At 45.9% G+C, this 20,949-nt stretch overlaps 3 protein-coding genes across 7 annotated transcripts; all 3 read left to right on the top strand.

Annotated features, from left to right (window-relative positions):
* Positions 1-1,334: 1,334 nt before the first annotated feature.
* Positions 1,335-8,397, top strand: slc39a4 (solute carrier family 39 member 4). The gene is made up of 12 exons (XM_047050622.1): positions 1,335-1,655; positions 2,534-2,815; positions 2,908-3,103; positions 3,247-3,569; positions 3,668-3,836; positions 3,978-4,150; positions 5,021-5,197; positions 5,676-5,762; positions 5,909-5,960; positions 6,859-7,011; positions 7,249-7,436; positions 7,930-8,397. Exons 1-12 carry the CDS (start codon positions 1,443-1,445, stop codon positions 8,056-8,058), a joined length of 2,142 nt encoding a protein of 713 aa, XP_046906578.1. The 5' UTR covers positions 1,335-1,442; the 3' UTR covers positions 8,059-8,397.
* A 782-nt stretch (positions 8,398-9,179) lies between these two features.
* On the top strand, positions 9,180-12,795 carry LOC124488115 (nuclear factor 7, ovary-like). Its single transcript, XM_047050629.1, is given in 2 exon segments — positions 9,180-9,243; positions 9,246-12,795. Coding segments are annotated over 2 exon segments (1,608 nt in total). The 3' UTR covers positions 10,790-12,795.
* A 2,687-nt stretch (positions 12,796-15,482) lies between these two features.
* On the top strand, positions 15,483-20,222 carry LOC124488114 (E3 ubiquitin-protein ligase TRIM39-like). 5 transcript variants are annotated; one of them, XM_047050628.1, is made up of 5 exons: positions 15,483-15,586; positions 15,840-17,429; positions 17,609-17,771; positions 18,629-18,700; positions 19,291-20,222. In XM_047050628.1, the coding sequence occupies exons 2-3, from the start codon at positions 15,842-15,844 to the stop codon at positions 17,638-17,640; spliced, it is 1,620 nt and encodes a 539-aa protein (XP_046906584.1). In that variant the 5' UTR covers positions 15,483-15,586; positions 15,840-15,841; the 3' UTR covers positions 17,641-17,771; positions 18,629-18,700; positions 19,291-20,222. The 5 variants fall into 5 exon arrangements, with proteins under 5 accessions (XP_046906584.1, XP_046906582.1, XP_046906583.1 ...); XM_047050626.1 differs by having other exon boundaries at positions 15,840-17,512; XM_047050627.1 differs by lacking the exon at positions 19,291-20,222 and having other exon boundaries at positions 15,840-17,771; positions 18,629-18,888.
* Positions 20,223-20,949: the final 727 nt, after the last annotated feature.

The raw sequence follows: 20,949 nt of genomic DNA, 5'->3' as shown, positions 1-20,949 counted from the left end.
CCGTTCTCGTGTCCACGTCTCCCAGACCACCATCATGACAACAGCAACAACAATAATTCTAACATGGTTGGCTGAAAAAACATGTAGTCATTTTAGCAGACGCTCTCTAAAAAGGTATGTTTATGGTGTAAGAAAGGTAAATCATTGTTCAGCTGTGTCGTTCATGGGTTATCAAGTGTACATGGGTAGATATCGACGTGCAGCAATGAAAGGTCCAGGTCCCTGTGTGGACCACGGGCCATCACGGTCACACAAACCTCCTGTCACGGTCACACACACACACACACACACACTTCTCAGGAGTCATCTGAGTCCACTCTTCTGCCTGGAGTTCCTCCCTCCTCCCCTTCCCGCCATAGTTACTGGAATGAGACAGTGTGGTTTGTGTCAGTCACCAGGGGCAGTGGCAGGGATCACACATACTAATGACAGTGATACGCACCCTTCTGTCAGAGTAGGTCGGCCACAGTGACACGCACGCCTGTCAGGGCAGATCAGTCACAGGGACAACACGTAGACACACACACACACACAGACATGTGTCCATGTCTTCTCCAGGTAGTGAGACAAGACTTGTGCAGACAGAGCACACCCCTGTGTTAGACAAACACACATGTGTAAAAGGAAGGGTGTGCTGTCGCTTGGATTCCCCTTCAAATACCTGACATTTATCACTATTGATCATCACCTGTATTATCACTATAGATCCTCACTTGTCCATTATCCCTATAGATCCTCACCTGTACATTATCACTATAGGTCATCACCTGCACATTATTACTATAGATCATCACCTGTACATTATTACTAGATCATCACCTGCACATTATTACTATAGATCATCTGTACACAATTCACCACATAAAACATTTTGGTTTGAAATGAATATGATCTTATCTGTTTATGCTTTATGAACATGTATCATGTATCCTGTATGTTAGTGCTTTTTTTGAATCCTGTATTCTGTACGTTAAAGCAGTCCAGAGGGCTGACAGATCAGCTGAATCAGCTGATTTGACAATGACGTTATCTCCGCGGGACATCCAAGATTACATTTAGTCATTTAGCTATTAAGATACATTGGCCGTGTGTAAATCTTCACATGTCGATATTATATATGATCCTTTAATTAAAGTGTCTTCAGTACCATGATGGAGAGCCACCTTTCAGCCACCGGAGAATCTCTAGGGGGTCGAGTAAGCCCCTCTCGCGCCGCGGGTCTGCTATGTGAGAAGTGCGCATCTCCCGCGGACCAATCAGGACACAGATGACAAGTTCAACGGAGTCTTTACCTGCGCCATCTGACACCTGATCAAACTTGTTGCAGTGTGAGTGTGAGTGCGTGGACGGTATCAGCACGAGGGGAACCATTGACCTGCTTGAATAACTGCATCAGTTTCTTCACGTAAAAAATTACTTGTACACTTTCAAGAGATCAGAGGATGAAGTGTGTTTCTCCGCTGAGTGGTGTGCTCCTGGTGTGGCTGTGCCTGGGTCTCCCGGCGGGGCTAAGATGCTCACTGGAGGAGCAGGTCTCCTCCGGGATGCTGGAAATGGTGTCCACAGGCCAGGGGTGGCTGAATCACACGGCTGTTCGCTCCCTTTTCAATCAGCTCGAGCGGCGTGTGCAGTGGGCAGCAGTGTCGTGTGAAAAGGTAACGTCTTTGCCCGTCTTTCTCTCCGCTTTCAGAGAGGTCGAGGTCCAATCCACACCTGGTATTGTTGCGCCGAGCGCTACAGTCTGTGCTGGGTTTTTAAATTAGGTTTTCTATTTTGACAAGTCAAATATGAACCATTTCGAACTGTTACTATTGAATCTAAATAACCTCACATTTGTTTTAACATGTTGAAAGAACTTCGCGCAACGCGACGGCAAAGTTGCAGCCGTTCTTGACACCAGCGCGTACAGCTTTCGGCACATAGCTCGCTGTGTATTTTATTCAGATATATCTATTTCCAACATGGTTAACATCTGATTAATAATCACAACTAAACTGAAACACACAATTTGTTCGGGAACCTGTTTTATCAACTTAAAGACTAACAGGAAGCAGGTCTACTTTCATCGCTTTACAGCCCCTGCAAGACCTTTGAGATCAAGCTTGTTGTCTCTCTGGACAATGGACTCCGGTTGGATAACCGCTAGGCGGATGCAGCTTCAGTCACGTTACAGATGTCATGTGAATAGCAGAAATTGGTTTAAATCATAACATGACATATAGATCACAAAAGGATAATCCATTGTTGTAGCAGGTCACATTTCATTCAGGCAATGAAAGGTTCACTCAGTGAATATCGAATATGTTTTAATGCTGATTGCCTAAGGTGGAACGGCACCCAGCTGTAAATAACCAGGTGAAGTCACTGGCTCATTACTCAGCTGTCAACCTCCATGATGGATCCAGCATGATCTCACAGCCTGACAGATAGCAGGACTTCACTGGGTTCAGTATGTTCATGTGTATGTATGTGTGTGGTATTTGTGCGCGTGTGTGGTGTGTGTGTGTGGTGTGTGTGTGGTGTGTGTGTCCAGTGCCAGCCTCTCCTCTATCTAGACCAGCTGGTCAGGAACTACTCCAGCGAAGGTCTGGGAGTGGAGCAGCTCTACCGTGTGTCCGAGGGGTGTGGCCTCTATCTCAGTAGCCCCGCCCTGGCCTGCGCCGCCATGAGGGAGGGGCGCTGGGGCGAGGAGACAGACCGCCTCCTCTGGAGCCTCCGTCAGCAGGAGGAGCAGACGGGGGAGCTGGAGGAGACCCTCTCCTCTCTGATGCAGGACATCCACACACACTACACACCAGCTCACCATCATGTGGAGGTGGGTGACGCAGTCACGGTAACACTTTACACCCCATAATAACCTGGTGTTAACCTGGTGCTAGCTGTGCCCTCCTCCCTCTTAATCACCAGTGTCGGAGCAGCCGTGAAATTATGGCCGAGATCAGCATGTGGTCGGGTAACCACAGTACGGTTTCCATGGTGATGGGGAGCATTGTGTACCACGTTCTCCGGGGAGACTGCCTGACAGGCCACGCACTCCCGGGGGAAACCTACTTCCTGGACTTCATCATGCAGCGCCTTGGCAACGACATTGTCACCGTCTCTGGTATTGTGCAGTTACCATAGTAATGACAGCATAATCCTCACTGGTTCTGTAATGTTACCATGGAAACAACACCAGTACTGCTTCTGGTGCTATAGTTACAGTTCCACAGGGCTACAGGGTGACAGTCAGTGTTTCCTGTTCAGAGCTGCAGGATCTGATGAGCAGTCTTAAGATAGGAGAAACACACCACGAAGAACACGATCATCTTCACCCAGAGGACCTCCACGCTCACCACGACGACAGTCACCGTGACCACAGTCACCAGGACGACAGTCAACGTGACCACAGTCAACAGGACGACAGTCACCGTGACCACAGTCACCACGATGACAGTCACCGTGACCACAGTCACCAGGACGACAGTCACCGTAACCACAGTCATCAGGACGACAGCCACCGTGACCACAGTCACCAGGATCACAACCATACTGAAGAGGGACAGGGTAGGAACAGTAGCTGGGACCAGGTAACCACAAACACTCACACACTCACACTTTCTCGCGCACACACATTCACAAACCCACTCACTCATTCCCTCACACACTAATGTGTGTCTCCTGCCAGGTGTGTTTCACAGCTCAGCAGCTGGTCCAGATCCATGGGATGAATGGTTCTGCTCTGGTCCGGTCGGACCTGGCTCGGCTCAGCCCCGCCCTGCTGCAGCAGCTGGTGTCAGGAGCCTGCTCTGCCCTGCCCCTCCCAGACCCCTCCGACTCTCTCACCACCACCGAGCGTGAGTCTATCACCCCCAGCCCCTCCTAACACATTTACATTGAGCCCATCCTGGCCCCCCACCTCCCCAGCCCCTGTGTGTTGCCTCCAGCTCCAGGCCTGAGCAGGTGCCTCCTGACCCCCATGTCTCCTTTCTCTGCAGGGTTTGTGTACGCCAGCATAGCTAACCTGCTGATCAGCCTGACCTCCATGGTCGGCATCGTGGTTCTGCTCTGCACGTCCTGCAGCAGCGTGTTCCAGCTCTGCATCCAGTTCTGCGTCAGTCTGGCTGTGGGCTCGCTGACCGGAGACGCACTGCTGCACCTCATGCCCATGGTTAGTACACACTTAGACACTATTACCTAGAATGCACTACTACCTAGCATACACATTGCTACTAGGCTCACTCTCTGGAGATCCACTGCTGCACCTCATGCTCATGGTTAGTCCACAATTATTCACTATTACATAGTATATACTATCCAGTACACTACTACCTAGCCTACACTATACCATATATACTACCTCGTTCCCGATTGTGTTGCATTATTGTTTTGTTGCACGGCTTATAAAATACTATTTAGAATATACTCACTGGAGGAGGCAGGGTGCCAAAACAGAAACCAAGCAACACCACCAAGATCCATTTTTTGCTTTTTTGCGAGATGAGAGGGGGGGGGGGCTTGGTTACTGTAGTAGGAGTTAGCTAGCTCGCTAGCTAGATAGCATCAGCGGTGTCAAACTCAGTTTGGCAGTACACAGCTGGAGACGACTGACAGCTGGGGCGGTCACAAGCACACTTCACAATTCCCCCGGAACATTCTCTATTAAGACTTGCATTGCCCAGAATGACCCCTGTTATGCTGTACATGTGACCAATAAATCTCTTTGACTTTGACTTTGGGTGTACTGTCACAATAAACCACGCAAGGTTTTTATCACTGATATCCTGTGACCGCAGCACAATATCTGATGGGTTTCAGGTGGTTTATTGCTGTTATACAACAGTTACATCAATGGGACATTTCAGTGTATTTTACAGACATTGAATTTAAACTCTTACAAGACAGTCATACATGTCATGCTGCTTGCTCTCCAGGAGTTAGGATTCTCATTTGATAATGCCTAGCAACCAGATAACAATGAACTTTGTTTTGTGTGCGGGTGTTTGTGTGTGTACACTCGTGTGTGTGTGTGTGTGTGTAGGTGCTGGGACTGCATGTTCATGAAGCGGGCTCCAGCCACAGTGACGAGCCTCAGGACCATGTGTACAAGCTCCTGGTGGTGATGGCCGGGATCTACTACTTCTACCTCATGGAGACCGTCTTCTCCATAGTCACTCAGAAGAAGGAACACCACCACCACCACCCGCACCACCACGGCGTAGGGCTCTCCTCTCTCCTGGTCCCTGCTGCCGGTCTCTTCTCCCTTCCCCTCTCCGCTCCTTTCTGGTGTCTCCTCCTTTCTGGTCTCTCCTCTCTGCTGATATCTTTGCTGGTCTCTTCTCTCTGCTGGTCTTTCCAGTAGATGCAAAGGAGATTGCGAAGGCTGATTGTGAAGGCTGATTGTGAAGGCTGGTTGTGAAGGTTGATTGTGAAGGCTGATTATGAAGGCTGGTTGTGAAGGCTGGTTGTGAAGGCTGGTTGCAAAGGCTGATTGTGAAGGCTGGTTGCGAAGGCTGATTGTGAAGGCTGATTGTGAAGGCTGGTTGTGAACGCTGGTTGTGAAGGCTGATTGTGAAGGCTGATTGTGAAGGCTGATTGTGAAGGCTGGTTGTGAAGGCTGATTGTGAAGGCTGATTGTGAAGGCTGATTGTGAAGGCTGATTGTGAAGGCTGATTGTGAAGGCTGTTTGTGTGCAGGAGGAGGAGGAGCCTCACCACTGTGACCATGGCAAGGTGCTGGAGATGTACCAGGAGAAGAGGAAGACTGCCTCCCAGACAGACCTGGTACACACTCTCTCCCACACCGATGCACTCTCTAACATACCACACACACTCTCTCTCTCTCTCTCTCTCTCTCTCTCTCTCTGGTCCTTGCAAGGGTACACACACACACACACACACACACCAGCCTTATGAACTGTGTGTTTCAGGTGGATGGGGAAGACAAGGAGCCCGTTTCTCCGAAGAAGGAACGTACCAAAGGTGAGATCTGATTGGTCTTCAGAACCAGCACCAGCCTACACTGATTGGATAAGCAGCACTAGTCATGCACCCTGATTGGTCCAGCCATATCTGGCGAAGCTTGTTCAGGCATGGCACTCAGGCAGCGTATCATCTGCTAACGCAACTCACTCACAACAACTGCTGGTGTGCTAATTTCATGTCTAGACCTTCCCCTCCAGGGGCCTTAACTACTGCATGCTTAAACGGAGCCAGACACACACACTCACACATCAAGTGCTGCTATGTGGATCATGTGCTGCTATGTACGTTATGTGCAATGTTGCTGTCTGCTGTATCGTCACTACAGGACGTTGTTAGTGCTCTGTGAAGCCTTTTGACTGTTAAACATGCAGGACCATTCCTGGATTTGGACATTTGATTTCCTGTCCACCAGGAGATTTGTATCCTGCCATGTTATTGTATGAACTTGTGATATTCTAGCCATACTCCAAACCAGAGTGTTTAAATTGTATGTGTGAATTTATTCCATGTAATAAATTCTTAAATCAATATGTGAGTGTCCTGAATGAACTGGTATACTGGGCCCTTATTGGAGCAGCCATGTTCAGCTGTTGTTATGTACTGTAGATTGTATAGGTTAATCTGATAGAGATAAACTTTATACTCTACTGTCCTCACTGACCTCTCCCTCCCTCCCTCCTCCCCCTTTCCCCTCCCCTTTCCCCTCCCCCTCCTCCCCCTTCTTCCTTCCCCTCCCTTCGCTTCCTCCTCCTACTCCCTCTCCACCCTACATGTCCTCTACCCCCTCCCCCTCCTTCCCCTCCTCTCATCCTACCCCCTCCCCCTCCTTTTGTCCTTCTCCCTCCCTCCTTCCCTCCCCCCTCCCTTCCTCCCCCCCTACCCTGCTCCAACCCAGAACAGAGACTGCTCCCCTTCATGATCACCCTGGGTGATGGCATCCACAACTTTGCAGACGGGCTGGCTATCGGAGCAGCCTTCTCTGTGTCCTGGAGGTCTGGCCTGGCCTCCTCCCTGGCCGTGCTCTGCCACGAGCTGCCCCACGAGCTGGGTGAGTCTTCACCCCATCCTTACACAGTACAGCTCTGTACACATCCCTACCCAGTGCAGCTAGACCTCCATCCCATCCTCACACAGTACAGCTCTGTCCACATCCCTACCCAGTGTAGCTAGACCTCCATCCCATCCTTACAATGTACAAGTGCATTCTGTCCCCTCACAGTATTGGGTGTACTGCATGTGTGTGATGTGGTCCTATGTGTGTGTGTGTGTGTGTGTGTGTGTGCAGGGGACTTTGCCATCCTGCTCCAGAGTGGCGTGTCGGTGCGCAGGGCGCTGTTGCTGAACATGGGCTGTGCCATGACATCGTTCGGGGGACTGTACCTCGCCCTCTCCATAGCAACCGACGCCGCCACCAAGCAGTGGATCGCCGCGGTTACCACCGGGATGTTCCTCTACGTGGGATTGGCTGATATGGTGGGTATGGTACCATGGTAACATGTACCCACAGTTGCTATTTCACCCCCCCCCCCCCCCCCCCCCCCCCCCCGAACCTGACATATAACCATGGTAATCTGACAGATAACCATGACAATCAGACATGTAACCATGGCGACAGACAGACCCTGTTAGTAGCTGCTACAGCACTAGCTGGAGATCATGCTTTTTCTAATGTAGGTGTGTGTGACTGTGTGTGTGTCTCTGTGTGTAAATGTCTGTGTGTGTGTCTCTCTCTCTCTCTCTCTCTCTGCATATGTGTGTGTCTGTGTGTGTGTGTGTCTCTCTCTCTGTATGTATGTATGTATGTATGTATGTATGTATGTATGTGTGTATGTATGTATGTATGTATGTATGTATGTATGTATGTATGTATGTATGTATGTATGTATGTATGTATGTATGTATGTATGTATGTCTGTGTGTGTGTGTGTGTATCTGTGTGTGTGTGTGTATCTGTGTGTGTCTGCAGCTCCCCACCATGGTCCATGTGGACAGCCGTCACCCCTGGCTGATGTTCTTCCTGCAGAACGTTGGACTGCTGACCGGCTGGAGCATACTGCTACTGCTGTCTCTCTACGAAGACCGCATACACTTCTAACACACACACACACTCCTCGCAGCACACACACACACACTCCTCGCACACACACTCCTCGCACACATACACACATTCCTCGCACACACACACGCTCTGTAAACTGTTCTCCTCTGCTTCTGTTGCCAATACACTAGTTGTCCAGATGAATATAATAAACTCCCATCAGTTTTTATTCTGTGTTGTAAAACAGATAACTGATGTCACGTACCTGATAGCAGAGATGTGACTCCAGTCTGTCAAACTTCCAAGATGAACACCTTCATTATGCTGCTTCTGTATCTGCCTCATTGCACCAATAAAGGGCAAAATACAAAGCTTCTCTTCAGTATGTGTTGATATTGATGCTGTGGTTGGGGTGATGATGAAATACTGGTCATCAATACTGGTCCCTTGTATTGCCCCCATTCCAACTTTTTGGAGACATGTTTCAGCCATCAAATTCCAAATGACCTTATTTTTTCAAAAAAATGTCCTAATGTTACACATTTGAAGTTTTCAATTATCTATTGTGGAGAATATATGAGTTCATGGGATTTTTCAGGTCTTTTTTACACAACGTCCCAACTTTTTTGGAATTGAGGTTGTATCTGATTTGGAGCTTCAAAGTAATAAAACCCTTCCTGAGTTTACATACTAGATACAATTCAGTCATGAAAAGGTTAACTTTGTTAAGGATAGAAGACTGGGAGGGGAGGAGCCTCTTATCGTTATTTCACTGAAACGAAACTAAAGTGATTCTAAACTCTCGAAAAACGTTCTACTTGGTTTAGGTAGAGAGTGATTTTGTTATTTTATAAACAGAGGTCATAGAAAACAACATAAGTACCAACAGGTGAGAACAGAGAATCAATCAGGTGTATCCAATGATGATGTGGTTAGTAAATAGAGACTGTTGCTTGACTCTGGCGTTTGAAACACTATAAAACTATGCTCTTCTATATGCAGTATTTCCATATTGTGCTATTTCTATCTATGCTATCGCTTATTTAATGAAAGTACATATTCATCAATAAAACATTATAGTTGGTTCTAGGTTCTAGGTTGGTTCTAGGTTCTAGGTTGGTTCTAGGTGGTAGTAGGTTCACAAGATTCATAATTGAACTTCTGGTCTTATTCTAGAAATGGCTTCCTGCAGCAGTGTCCAGTCTGAAGATCAGTTCCAGTGTTCAATCTGTCTGGATGTGTTCACGATCCTGTCTCTACTTCATGTGGACACAACTTCTGCAAGGCCTGTATCACCAAGTACTGGGACAACAGTGACCTGTGTCAATGTCCCATGTGTAAAATTACTTTTGATAAGAGACCAGATCTCTATGTCAACACTTTCATCTCTGAGATGGCTGCTCAGTTCAGGAAGTCAGAGCCACTGAAAGCTGCCATCAGTCCAGAACTGCGTCAGACTAATCCTGAAGTGTCATGTGACTACTGTACAGGTACCAAGCGCAAAGCCCTGAAGTCCTGTCTGGTGTGTCTGACCTCTTACTGTGAGACTCACCTGGAGCCTCATCAGAGAGTTCCAGCCTTGAAGAAACACAAGCTGATGGACCCTATGGAGAACCTGGAGGACAGGATGTGTCAGAAGCATGAGAGACCCCTGGAGCTGTTCTGTAGGACTGACCAGACGGGTGTTTGTCTCATGTGCATGAAAACAGAACATAGAACCCATGACACTGTCACTTTAGAGGAAGAGTACAGACCAAAAAAGAATGATCTGGGGAAGATGATGGCTGAGATGAACCAGATGATGGAAGAAAGATCTAAGAAGGTTCAGGAGATCAAACTCTCAGTAGAGACCAGCAAGAGAGATGCAGAGAAAGAGATCACGGCTCTGGTGCGCTCCATTGAGAGAAGCCAGGCTGAGCTCATTGAGGTGATGGAGGAGAAGCAGAAAGCAGCAGAGAAACAGGCTGAAGGGTTGATTCAAGATCTGGAGCAGGAGATCACTGAGCTGAAGAGGAGAAGCACTGAGCTGGAGCAGCTCTCACACACTGAGGACCACCTCCACCTGCTGCAGAGCTTCCCGTCCCTGAGCACCCCTCCACACACCAAGGACTGGTCTGAGATCAGTGTCCACAGTAGTCTGAGTGTGGGGGCAGTGAGGAGAGCTGTGTCTCAGCTAGAGGAGACACTCAATAAAGAGATGGAGAAGCTGTCTGACACTGAACTGAAGAGGATTCAGCAGTATGCAGTGGATGTGACTCTGGACCCTGATACAGCATATCCCAAACTCATCCTGTCTGAGGACGGGAAACAAGTGAGACATGGAGACATAAGGCAGGATCTCCCTGACAACCTAGAGAGGTTTGATCGTTGTGTCAATGTCCTGGGAAAGCAGGGCTTCTCCTCAGGGAGGTTCTACTATGAGGTGCAGGTTGAGGAGAAGACTGATTGGACTGTGGGAGTGGTCAGAGAGACCATCAACAGGAAGGGAAAGATCACACTGAGTTCTAACAACGGACAGTGGACTGTATGGCTGAGGAGTGGAGATGAGTACATGGCACTGGCTGAACCCCGTGTCCTCCTCTCTCTGAGACAGGAGCCCCAGAAGGTGGGGGTGTTTGTGGACTATGAGGAGGGTCTGGTCTCCTTTTATGATGTGGAGGCCAGGTCTCATATCTACTCTTTCACTGGCTGCACCTTCACTGAGAAACTCTATCCATACTTCAGTCCCTGTGGGAATGATGGAGGTAAAAACTCTGCCCCTCTGATCATCACTCCTATCACACAGTGAAAAATAAAGATGTGAAATGCTGAAGTTCAAAAGAAAATGTAAATACAAAATATGAATCTGAACAAAACTTTTGTGAGTGTGCTGGAGACAAGGTCCTTTAGATTGTCAAACATTTATAAAAACTCTTTCTACAGGGGCAGTGCTCCCCTGGTGGCTAACAGGGTAGAGCATGAACTTCAGACTAAGGCCTTGACTCAGGGTTCGAGTCCAGCCTGGGACATTTTCTGATTTTCTCTTTATTATTACCTTTCCTATCGCTCTTTCCCGGTCTGTATCAAATAACAGCAAAAATCTGGTAACATTTTTAAATCTTGAAACAGGAAATATCATCCAGTCACCCATATGCCTCAGTGAATGAATAAAATAAACTGCAGTAAAATAATATAAAACCTCATTCAATCCTTTAAAAAAAACAATTTTGTACACTACCACAATCAGTGAAAAGCACAAATCACCTATGAAAAGTTCTGTTTAGTTTAGAAAACCTCCAACATAATGCTTGTATTCAGGGATGATTTACAAACACACAGTTGTGTTTCAGGTTCACACTAGTTCTGTTCAAGTTGGAAATGCTCTGAAGAGCATAAACTCTTGCTTTCTCCCACTGTTTCGGTTAGTGTTTTTAAGTAGTTTAGGTTAATCCACATATTTAACATTACAAACAAACTCAACAGGTCAGTCAACAAGACATTCACTTATGACCAACAGAGTCACTCCTCCTTGCTCTCTCTCATAGTGGACACACACACACACACACACAAACACAAGCTCTTAAAATACTTCAAATTCTACATGTTTCAATAGATTCTGCCTAAACAAATGGATTCCTTAAATAATTTGATGACAAATAGGTCCTAGAATCATCAAAATATGTCCTCCAACAATCAATCTTGAACTCCTACAAACACCCACAGAGATCACAGACTGTCTTTAGTATCGGCATTGATATCCCCCCTCAACTGTCTTCATAGTTAACCCCTCATCATCTGTGAACATAGACAAAGGGTTGTGTTTTGTGTGTGTGTGTATAGTGCATTATTCTTGTGACACCATCTACTACAGCAAGACTAACAGCAGACAAAGCTACGACAGAGGACAGTTGAGATATGATGTGTGATGTGAGGTGTTAATGTCACAGATGCCAGTTGGCCAGCCTATGTTGGTCTGCTATTTCTGTAGTACATTTTAGTGGGGTTTGATTGTGATTTGAGATGTTTTTGTTTGCTGTGGTTATTTCCATTGTCTTGATTTCATATTGTTTACTGTGACTCTCGCATGGTATCATGTGTGTGCTGTTGTCATGATATGTCCAATGACTGAACTCCCCAGCTGACAGTGACACAGCCCATCACTCCTAATAACTTCTTCCACTGATTGGATTGAATGTATTTTCAACCCGGGTACACACTGTCCATGCAAACATGAACACACACACTCACTGATTTGGGGTGGTCATGGAGTAGTCCAGCTGTGGTCAAGATTTGTAACTTATTTGTTAATGTCTGATGTTCTAAAGGGGAAAGGTGGTCTGCTTAATGTAAACAGGTTCTGCAGACACTCTAGCTTTCTGTCTTGAGTGAAATGAAACAGGCAGATGTTAGACGTCCTCTGTAGTCTTTCCAAACCAACTCAAGAGTATCTGTTCATGTTGTTGAGTCTATTATTTTATGTATCAGGGACAAATATTGATGTTGTTTAATTAAGTGTTCCCCTTTGATACCTAAACCCCAAAATGTTGTAAATATGTTGAACCTGTAGTTCTCAAACTTATCAGACCACGTTAAACCTCTTTTCAAACCAAACCGTCCAAGGTTCACCTACAACAATCTACCATGTCAGACACGCCACAGAAAATGAAATGACCAGTGTAGCCTCTATGTACGGACGTTTTACTGTTTTAAGATTGTTCAATTATTTACTTGAAAACATTTTGTTGAATGTAGAAACTTGTCTCTGTAACACCAGACTAATCACGTGCAAACAGATCCCCTCTGACTGCTGAGCAATCTGACAAGGAAAGAGGGAGGAAGAGGGAGGGGGTGAGAGAAGGAGAGAGGAGGAGTGAGAGCGTGTGTGATCCACAGCAGTTTATTATTTGAACATGTTTGAAATAAGAAATACACTGATATCTAAACCTGAGGCAGAGGAACATTGTCTCTTGTTTGTCAAGAGGGAGAGAGTGAACAAGCAGCTCCAGTATCAGGAGAGAGAGGAGGGAGCTACACCTGCTGATGTGTCACCTCTCTGTGGTCCTCCATGACAGTCAGTATGGTATCACTGGTGCTGAGGATGACCAGGACCATGACAGTCTCTCCTCATACTGCTCACTCTGCAGCACCTTTAGACAGATATACACAGATTAACAGCACTTACACAGGTTAGACTTATCTCAGACCATTAGTAAATGGGTTGCAGACAGCGCAATAATACCCACTGTCAGCAGATATGTATTTAAAATAACAACAGTCAAATGACACTTGGGGTCTGACATTAGGGACTGCAGGTATACAAAGACACACTCTGTCATGTCCACACATACAGTAGAAACACAACCAGGAGCGACCTAATGAGAAGCTCCATTGAGAGCCAGCTGGTGTACTGTGTTTCCTATGGGCTGCAGGGTAGGAGGCTGGGGTCATGCTGAGTGGTGCTGAGGTCAGGTCAAGAGACACAGAGAGAGAGAGAGAGAGAGAGAGAGAGAGAGAGAGGGAGAGACACAGAGAGAGAGAGTCAGAGACAGAGAGTGAGACAAATCACACACACCTTCGGCGGGAATTCAGCCAAGGAGCCGGTGATGATGTGCCGTGCCCCGTCCTTACTGCTGGGGTCAGGGTAGCAGAGGTCAAAGGGGAAGGGTCAAGACACTGAGGTCACTGTGTCATTCTAGAACACACAGAGACCACGGTCAAACTCAGTTCATTCAGTCAGTCTAGAGAACAATCAAACACTCAATAGAGTTTACTTGTCGTGTTATAATTTCACCACTAGATGTCCCCTCTACATTAACATATACAGTATCATGTACACTTGTTAACTGTGTAGTAAGATGTCAGAGGAATATGAATCAAGTCAAATGATTGGGTATTACACTGGACAAGCTGCTATCTCAACACACAGACTGTATCATGGGAATAGGTATGACCAGGATGAGAACATGCTCTGTGTGTGTGACACCTCAGATCAGGCTCCAGGTGGTCCAGTCACTGGTCTGATCTCACCTGGAGTTCTGCCCAGTCACATGGTCAGCAGCAGCAAGGAGAGATCTCAACAAGCTGCAGGTGACTCAAACCAGGCTGCTACATCAGGGCTGGAGTGTTCATGTCACTGTCAAACATCCACCTTCATTTCTGACTGATAAAGACAATGATTGTATGGTAGCTGACTTCATGTTAGCAGTGTGCATCATTGTGTGATAGACCTTAGAATAAATGAGTAAGTTTGTGCTCTGTACGTGACAAAGAGAGGAACATCCAGTCAGCGGAGGTTTGTATGGATTTCAGACTCTCTCCAGTTGTCTATGAGTGGTGTACAGGGTGTAGTGATTCACTGAGTGATTGGTTTAGTGATGTACAGTCCTGCGGTACAGACAAAGTACAGGGTTTAGGTGGGGTTCAGGCACCAGTTGTATTGTAGAAAACATGAGGTGCAATCACCACTAAGGTTGTTATGGTGCTTCATAAATGGTGGAGCTAGTTCTAGAAGGTCTTCCAGAACTATGGCTTCCCCCTTAGAGGACTTGAATACTGCATGCCTTCAAAGACCCAGACACACATGCTCACACATCATGTGTTACTGTGTACCTGCATGTTGTGCTGTTGCTGCCACCCTCCACCATCACTATAGGATGTTGTTAAAGCTCTGTGAAGCCTTTTGACTTTGCATGTAAAAAAGTCTAAACACTAAGTTTGATGTGCTAAGATTGTGCTATATATTATAGCTGCTCCAAGGCAGCATGTTTTCCATATGAATAGAGCCCTTGCCAAAGACAAATCTACAGTATTCCATTGCAACACGTGGTTCAGGCAGGCAGACTCAGTAGTAGTTATTACTTGATACTTTATAACACACGATACAATACATGTTTTGGCATAATGGTTCTACTGGCAGCGGCTCCCTGCCGCACCCAACGGAGAGACCATCTAGACATCCGAGCAGAGAGCAGCGACGCATTCCCCCTAGAACACAGAACCAGGGTGGAGACTGGGGAGGCAGCAGATTGAACAGAGAGCGTGCTGTGTCGCACTAGCAATGTAGAGTGCATCCTGTTTAAATAGCCCTGCTAAGAAGTCTGCCCCGACTGTAATATGACGAGATGCTAGTGACACGCTAAGGTCTCTTGCATGAACGAGCTCTGCCCGATTAATTCAGTACGAGAGTCTCTTGACTGAAATGTAGAAAACATACGCATGCTCACTCTGCACACACATACACACACACACATGAACACACCATACACACACACTTATATTCACACAACGTCCATTGAACATGTCTCTCTGTCATTCTTCCCTCATCACACACAATTTGTCTTTCTTTCTCTGTTTCTATCTCTCTCAATCTCTCCTATTCCACTTAGGCCTACTTCAAAGTAATAAAACCCTTCCTGTCAGCTAGATATAATTCAGTCATGAAAGGGTTAACTTTGCTCAGGACAGTGGACAGGGAGGGGAGGAGCCTGTTATCGTTATTTCACTGAAACGAAACTTAAGTGAAACACGTTCTACTTGGTTTAGGTAGAGAGTGATTTGGTTATTTACATCACACAGAGATCATAGAAAACAACAGACGTACCAACAGGTGAGAACAGAGAATCAATCAGTTGTATCCAATGATGATATGAATAGTAAATAGAGACTGTTGCTTGACTGACGTTCTAAATACTATAGAACTATGCTCTTCTATATGCAATATTTCTGTATTGTACCATTTATGTCTATGCTCTTGCTTATTTAATGAAAGTACATTTTCAACAATATAACATTATAGTTTTGTTCATGAGTTCATAGGTTCACAAGATTCATCATTTACGTAACTTCTGGTCTTATTCTAGAAATGGCTTCCTGCTGCAGTCTCCTGTCTGAAGATCAGTTCCAGTGTTCTATCTGTCTGGATGTGTTCACTGATCCTGTCTCTACTTCATGTGGACACAACTTCTGCAAGGCCTGTATCACCAACTACTGGGACAACAGTGACCTGTGTCAATGTCCCATGTGCAAGGAGAAGTTCTTTAGGAGACCTGAGCTTCGTATCAACACATTCATCTCTGAGATGGCTGCTCAGTTCAGGAAGTCAGAGCCACTGAAGGCTACCATCAGTCCAGAACTGCGTCCTACTAAACCTGAAGTGTCATGTGACATCTGTACTGGTACCAAGCTCAAGGCCCTGAAGTCCTGTCTGGTGTGTCTAACCTCTTACTGTGAGACTCACCTGGAGCCTCATCAGAGAGTTGTAGCCTTCAAGAAACACAAACTGATCGACCCTGTGGAGAACCTGGAGGACAGGATGTGTCAGAAGCATGAGAGACCTCTGGAGCTGTTCTGTAGGACTGACCAGACGTGTGTGTGTCTCATGTGCACGAGAACAGACCATAAGACCCATGACACTGTCACTTTAGAGGAGATGTATGAACAGAGGAAGGTTAAACTGGGACAGATGATGGCTGAGATGAACCAGATGATGGAAGAAAGATCCAGGAAGCTTCAAGAGATCAAACTCTCAGTAGAGACCAGCAAGAGAGATGCAGAGAGAGAGATATCAGACAGTGTTCAGGTCTTCACGGCTCTGTTGCGCTCCATTGAGAGAAGCCAGGCTGAGCTCATTGAGGTGATGGAGGAGAAGCAGAAAGCAGCAGAGAAACAGGCTGAAGGGTTGATTCAAGATCTGGAGCAGGAGATCACTGAGCTGAAGAGGAGAAGCACTGAGCTGGAGCAGCTCTCACACACTGAGGACCACCTCCATCTGCTGCAGAGCTTCCCATCCCTGAGCACCCCTCCACTCACCAGGGACTGGTCTGAGATCAGTGTCCACAGTGGTCTGAGTGTGGGGGCAGTGAGGAGAGCTGTGTCTGAGCTGCAGAAGACACTCAATAAAGAGATGGAGAAGCTGCCTGAAGTCAAGCTGAAGAGGATTCAGCAGTATGCAATGGATGTGACTCTGGACCCTGATACAGCATATCCCAAACTCATCCTGTCTGAGAATGGGAAACAAGTGACATATGGATATGTAAGGAAACATCTTCCTGACAACCCAGAAAGGTTTGATCATTGTTCCTGTGTCCTGGGAAAGCAGGGATTCTCCTCAGGGAGGTTCTACTATGAGGTGCAGGTTGAGGGGAAGACTAGGTGGGATCTGGGAGTGGCCAGAGAGTCCATCAACAGGAAGGGGCAGATCACACCGAGGCCTAACAAGGGATACTGGACTGTATGTCTGAGGAATGGAGATGAGTACCGGGCTCTGGCTGTCCCCCGTGTCCTCCTCTCCCTGAGACAGAAGCCCCAGAAGGTGGGGGTGTTTGTGGACTATGAGGAGGGTCTGGTCTCCTTTTATGATGTGGAGGCCAGGTCTCATATCTACTCTTTCACTGGCTGCACCTTCACTGAGAAACTCTATCCATACTTCCGTCCCAGTCTGAATTATGGAGGTAAAAACTCTGCCCCTCTGATCATCACTCCTGTCACACAGTGAAAAACAAAGACGTGGAAATGCTGGCGTTCAAAAGAAAATGTGATTACAAATTATTAATCAGAACAAAACTCTTGTGAGTATGCTGGAGATAAAGTCATTTAGATTTTCAAACATTTATAAAAACTCTTTCTACAGGGGCAGTGCTCCCCTGGTGGCTCACAGGGTAGAGCATGAACCTCAGACTAAGGCCTTGACTCAGGGTTCGAGTCCAGCCTGGGAAATTTCCTGCATTTCTCTCTTTCTTACAACCTTCCTGTCACTCTTTCATGGTCTGTATCAAATAAAGGCACAAAATCAGGTAAATATTCATCTTAAACTAGGAAATATTGTCCAGAATCCAGTAATAATAGGTCTTGTGAAATATGGCAATGAGATGTGACCTAAATATACATGTTAACAAATTAAATAAAATGACCTCAAATGCAATAAATTAATATAAAACCTTATTAAATCCTTTAATTTTGTACACTACCACAATTAGTGAAAAGCACAAATCACCTATGAGAATGTTTGTTTAGTTTATAAAACCTCCAACATGATGCTTGTATTCAGGGACAATGTACAAACACACAGTTGTGTGTCAGGTTCAGACTAATTCTGTTCAAGTTTGAAATACTCTGAAGGGCATAAACTCTATCTTTATCTCACTGCTTTAGTCAATGTTTTCAAGTTTTTTAGAGTAATTCATATATTTAACACAAGAAACACACTCAACAGGTCAGATATGCATATCTAGCTGACAGCATTAAGACCAGCTGTAACTGATCTGAGTCCAGCATTTACACCAGATGTAAATGATCTGAGACCAGCAATAAATAAAAACACAAACTAACATTTATTGACTTTCAATAGAATCTGATGTAAATACACATATTCTATGTATGAAGAGTCTCAATAAAGCAAGTCATTGTTGTAATTTATGGATACATTTTTTACTGATATTTTATAGATGTGTTTGCTCCAGCCTCAGTATAAAAACATTTACAAATCTGACTTCCAAACCTCATAAAAACAGTGGGAGGAGTTGAACAAAAAACTGAAACAAACAATGGCAGTACCTCAATAGAGAAAGAATCATTTATAATCAATGATCAGAATGTATGTGCAAGTGTTCATGTGTACTGTGTCTGTATGTGTGTGTATCCACACTTATAGTGCAAACATAACCGGGCTCAACAACAGAAACTGGGAAGCTTTTCCAGAAAGCAGGTGTTACAACATAACCAGGTAAGTTAACTCTCCAGCTGACACACAATGTTGCAGCAACTTACAGGCAAAGTTGCTACAACGCTGGCTGTCAGATGAGGAGTAAACTCCTCAAAGTAAACTTTCGTTGGACTGTGTGTAAATGTATGTGTGTGTCTCTTTCTGTATGTATGTGTGTGTGTGTCTGTGTGTGTGTGTGTGTCTGTGTGTGTCTCTCTCTCTCTCTCTGTATGCATATGCATATGTGTGTGTGTGTCTGTGTGTGTGTGTGTCTCTCTCTCTCTCTCTCTCTCTGTATGTATGTATGTGTGTATGTCTCTGTGTATCTGTGTGTGTGTATCTGTGTGTCTCTCTCTCTGTATGTCTGTGTCTGTGTGTGTGTATCTGTGTGTGTGTGTGTCTATGTGTGTGTGTGTGTCTCTCTCTCTCTGTATGTATGTATGTATGTGTGTATGTATGTGTGTATCTGTGTGTGTGTATCTGTGTGTCTCTCTCTCGGTATGTCTGTGTCTGTGTGTGTGTGTCTGTGTGTGTATCTGTGTGTGTGTATCTGTGTGTCTCTCTCTCTGTATGTCTGTGTGTGTGTGTCTGTGTGTGTGTGTATCTGTTAGCAAACCTCCAAGATGAACACCTTCATTATGCTGCTTCTGTATCTGCCTCATTGCACCAATAAAGGGCAAAATACAAAGCTTCTCTTCAGTATGTGTTGATATTGATGCGGTGGTCATGGTGATGTTGAAATACTGGTGAGTATGCTGTCGTGGTGATGGAAAACTGGTGAGTGTGATTGCTTTATTCTTACTTCCTGTCAGTAAGGTAGGAGTGTGTTGTCAGGAGTGCCCACTAGATGGCACCCTGCTCCAGGAAAAGTGTTCACTGTATCTCAAATTATGTATTTTATTCAACCTCATCCAATTTACAGCACTAGAAAAAAGTGAACTAGATTGACAGATATGGTGAGTCTCCTGACATGGGAGAGATATTCAGACTGCTTGGCTGTCCACTTTACACTACATTTCCCATGATGCCTCAGGCTTTCTTCTCAGGTAAACCCGGCTGCACCTTCACCTTTTATAAAACATAACCAAGCCCACTTACTCAGAACATAGGTTACACCTATGATAAGCTAACATATAATATAATAAACCTCCTAAATATACAAAATAATACACAAAACAGTATACTAAACCTATAATACACAATGCTATACTAACCGTATAACCTATACTTACCCAGAGACAAGTAGGGTACAATTAGTGCAATATTGCTGAATGTGCCACCAGCAGCTGAAAATGCAACCAGTAGCTGAAGTGACAGTGTGTAAAGTGACTTGTGTGAGTGTCAACAGTGTCCATATCAATGTTCATTCAGGAGCCTGATGGCCCTTGGAAAGAAACTGTAGTCCAGTCTGCGTGTGAGAGACTGAATGCTTTGGTATCACCTGCCAGAATGCAACAGGTTAAAAAGCCTGAAGGATGGGTGGTAACAGTCTCTTAGAAACCTGCCAGCTTTCCTGAGGCATCGTGTGTGGTAGGTGTCCTGTAGGGCTGGGAGCTTCCTGCCAATGATGAACTCAGCAGACTGAACCACACTACGTAGGGCCTTGCGGTCCTATCTGTGCAGCTCCCATACCACACTGCATCTGTAGAAGTTAGTGAGGATGACTGGGTCCATGCCAAAGTTCTTCAGTCTCCTCAGGAAGAAGAGGTGTTTCCGGCCAGCTTTGACCACCTTGTCCGTGTCAGCAGACCAGGTGAGATCATTGCTGATGTTCACCCCGAGAAACCTGAAGCAGCTGACCTTTTCCACTTCTGTTGATGTGTAGGGGTGCATTCTCCTCCTCCTGAGGTTATTAAGAGAGATTATTGTCCTGACACCATGATGTCAGGGTATCAACCCTCTCTCTGTACGCTGACTCGTCACTTTCAGATGAGGCCCATAATGGTTGTGTCTTCAGCAAACTTAACAAGTTGCCACACAGTCGTGAGTGAACAAGGAGAACAGGAGAGGGCTGAGCACACAGCCCTGGGGGGTGCCTGTGTTGGTGATCACTGTGGATGAGGTGCGTTCACCACCTGTGGCCTTCCTAACAGGAAGTTGAAAATCCACTTGCAGAGGGAGGATCTTAGTCTCAGGTCCACCAGCTGGGAGCCATGTCTGGAGGGGATGATGGTGTTGAATGCTGAGCTGTAGTCAATGAACAGCATCCTCACATACGTATTCCCTTTGTCCAGGTAAGAGAGAGCGGTGTGCATTGTCAGGGCGAAGGC

Source organism: Hypomesus transpacificus, unplaced genomic scaffold (genome assembly GCF_021917145.1).
Source record: "Hypomesus transpacificus isolate Combined female unplaced genomic scaffold, fHypTra1 scaffold_124, whole genome shotgun sequence".
In the NCBI taxonomy this organism is placed as follows: Eukaryota; Metazoa; Chordata; class Actinopteri; order Osmeriformes; family Osmeridae; genus Hypomesus; species Hypomesus transpacificus.
Note: the sequence above shows the minus strand (reverse complement) of the source record. Positions and strands in the feature narration are given on the sequence as shown.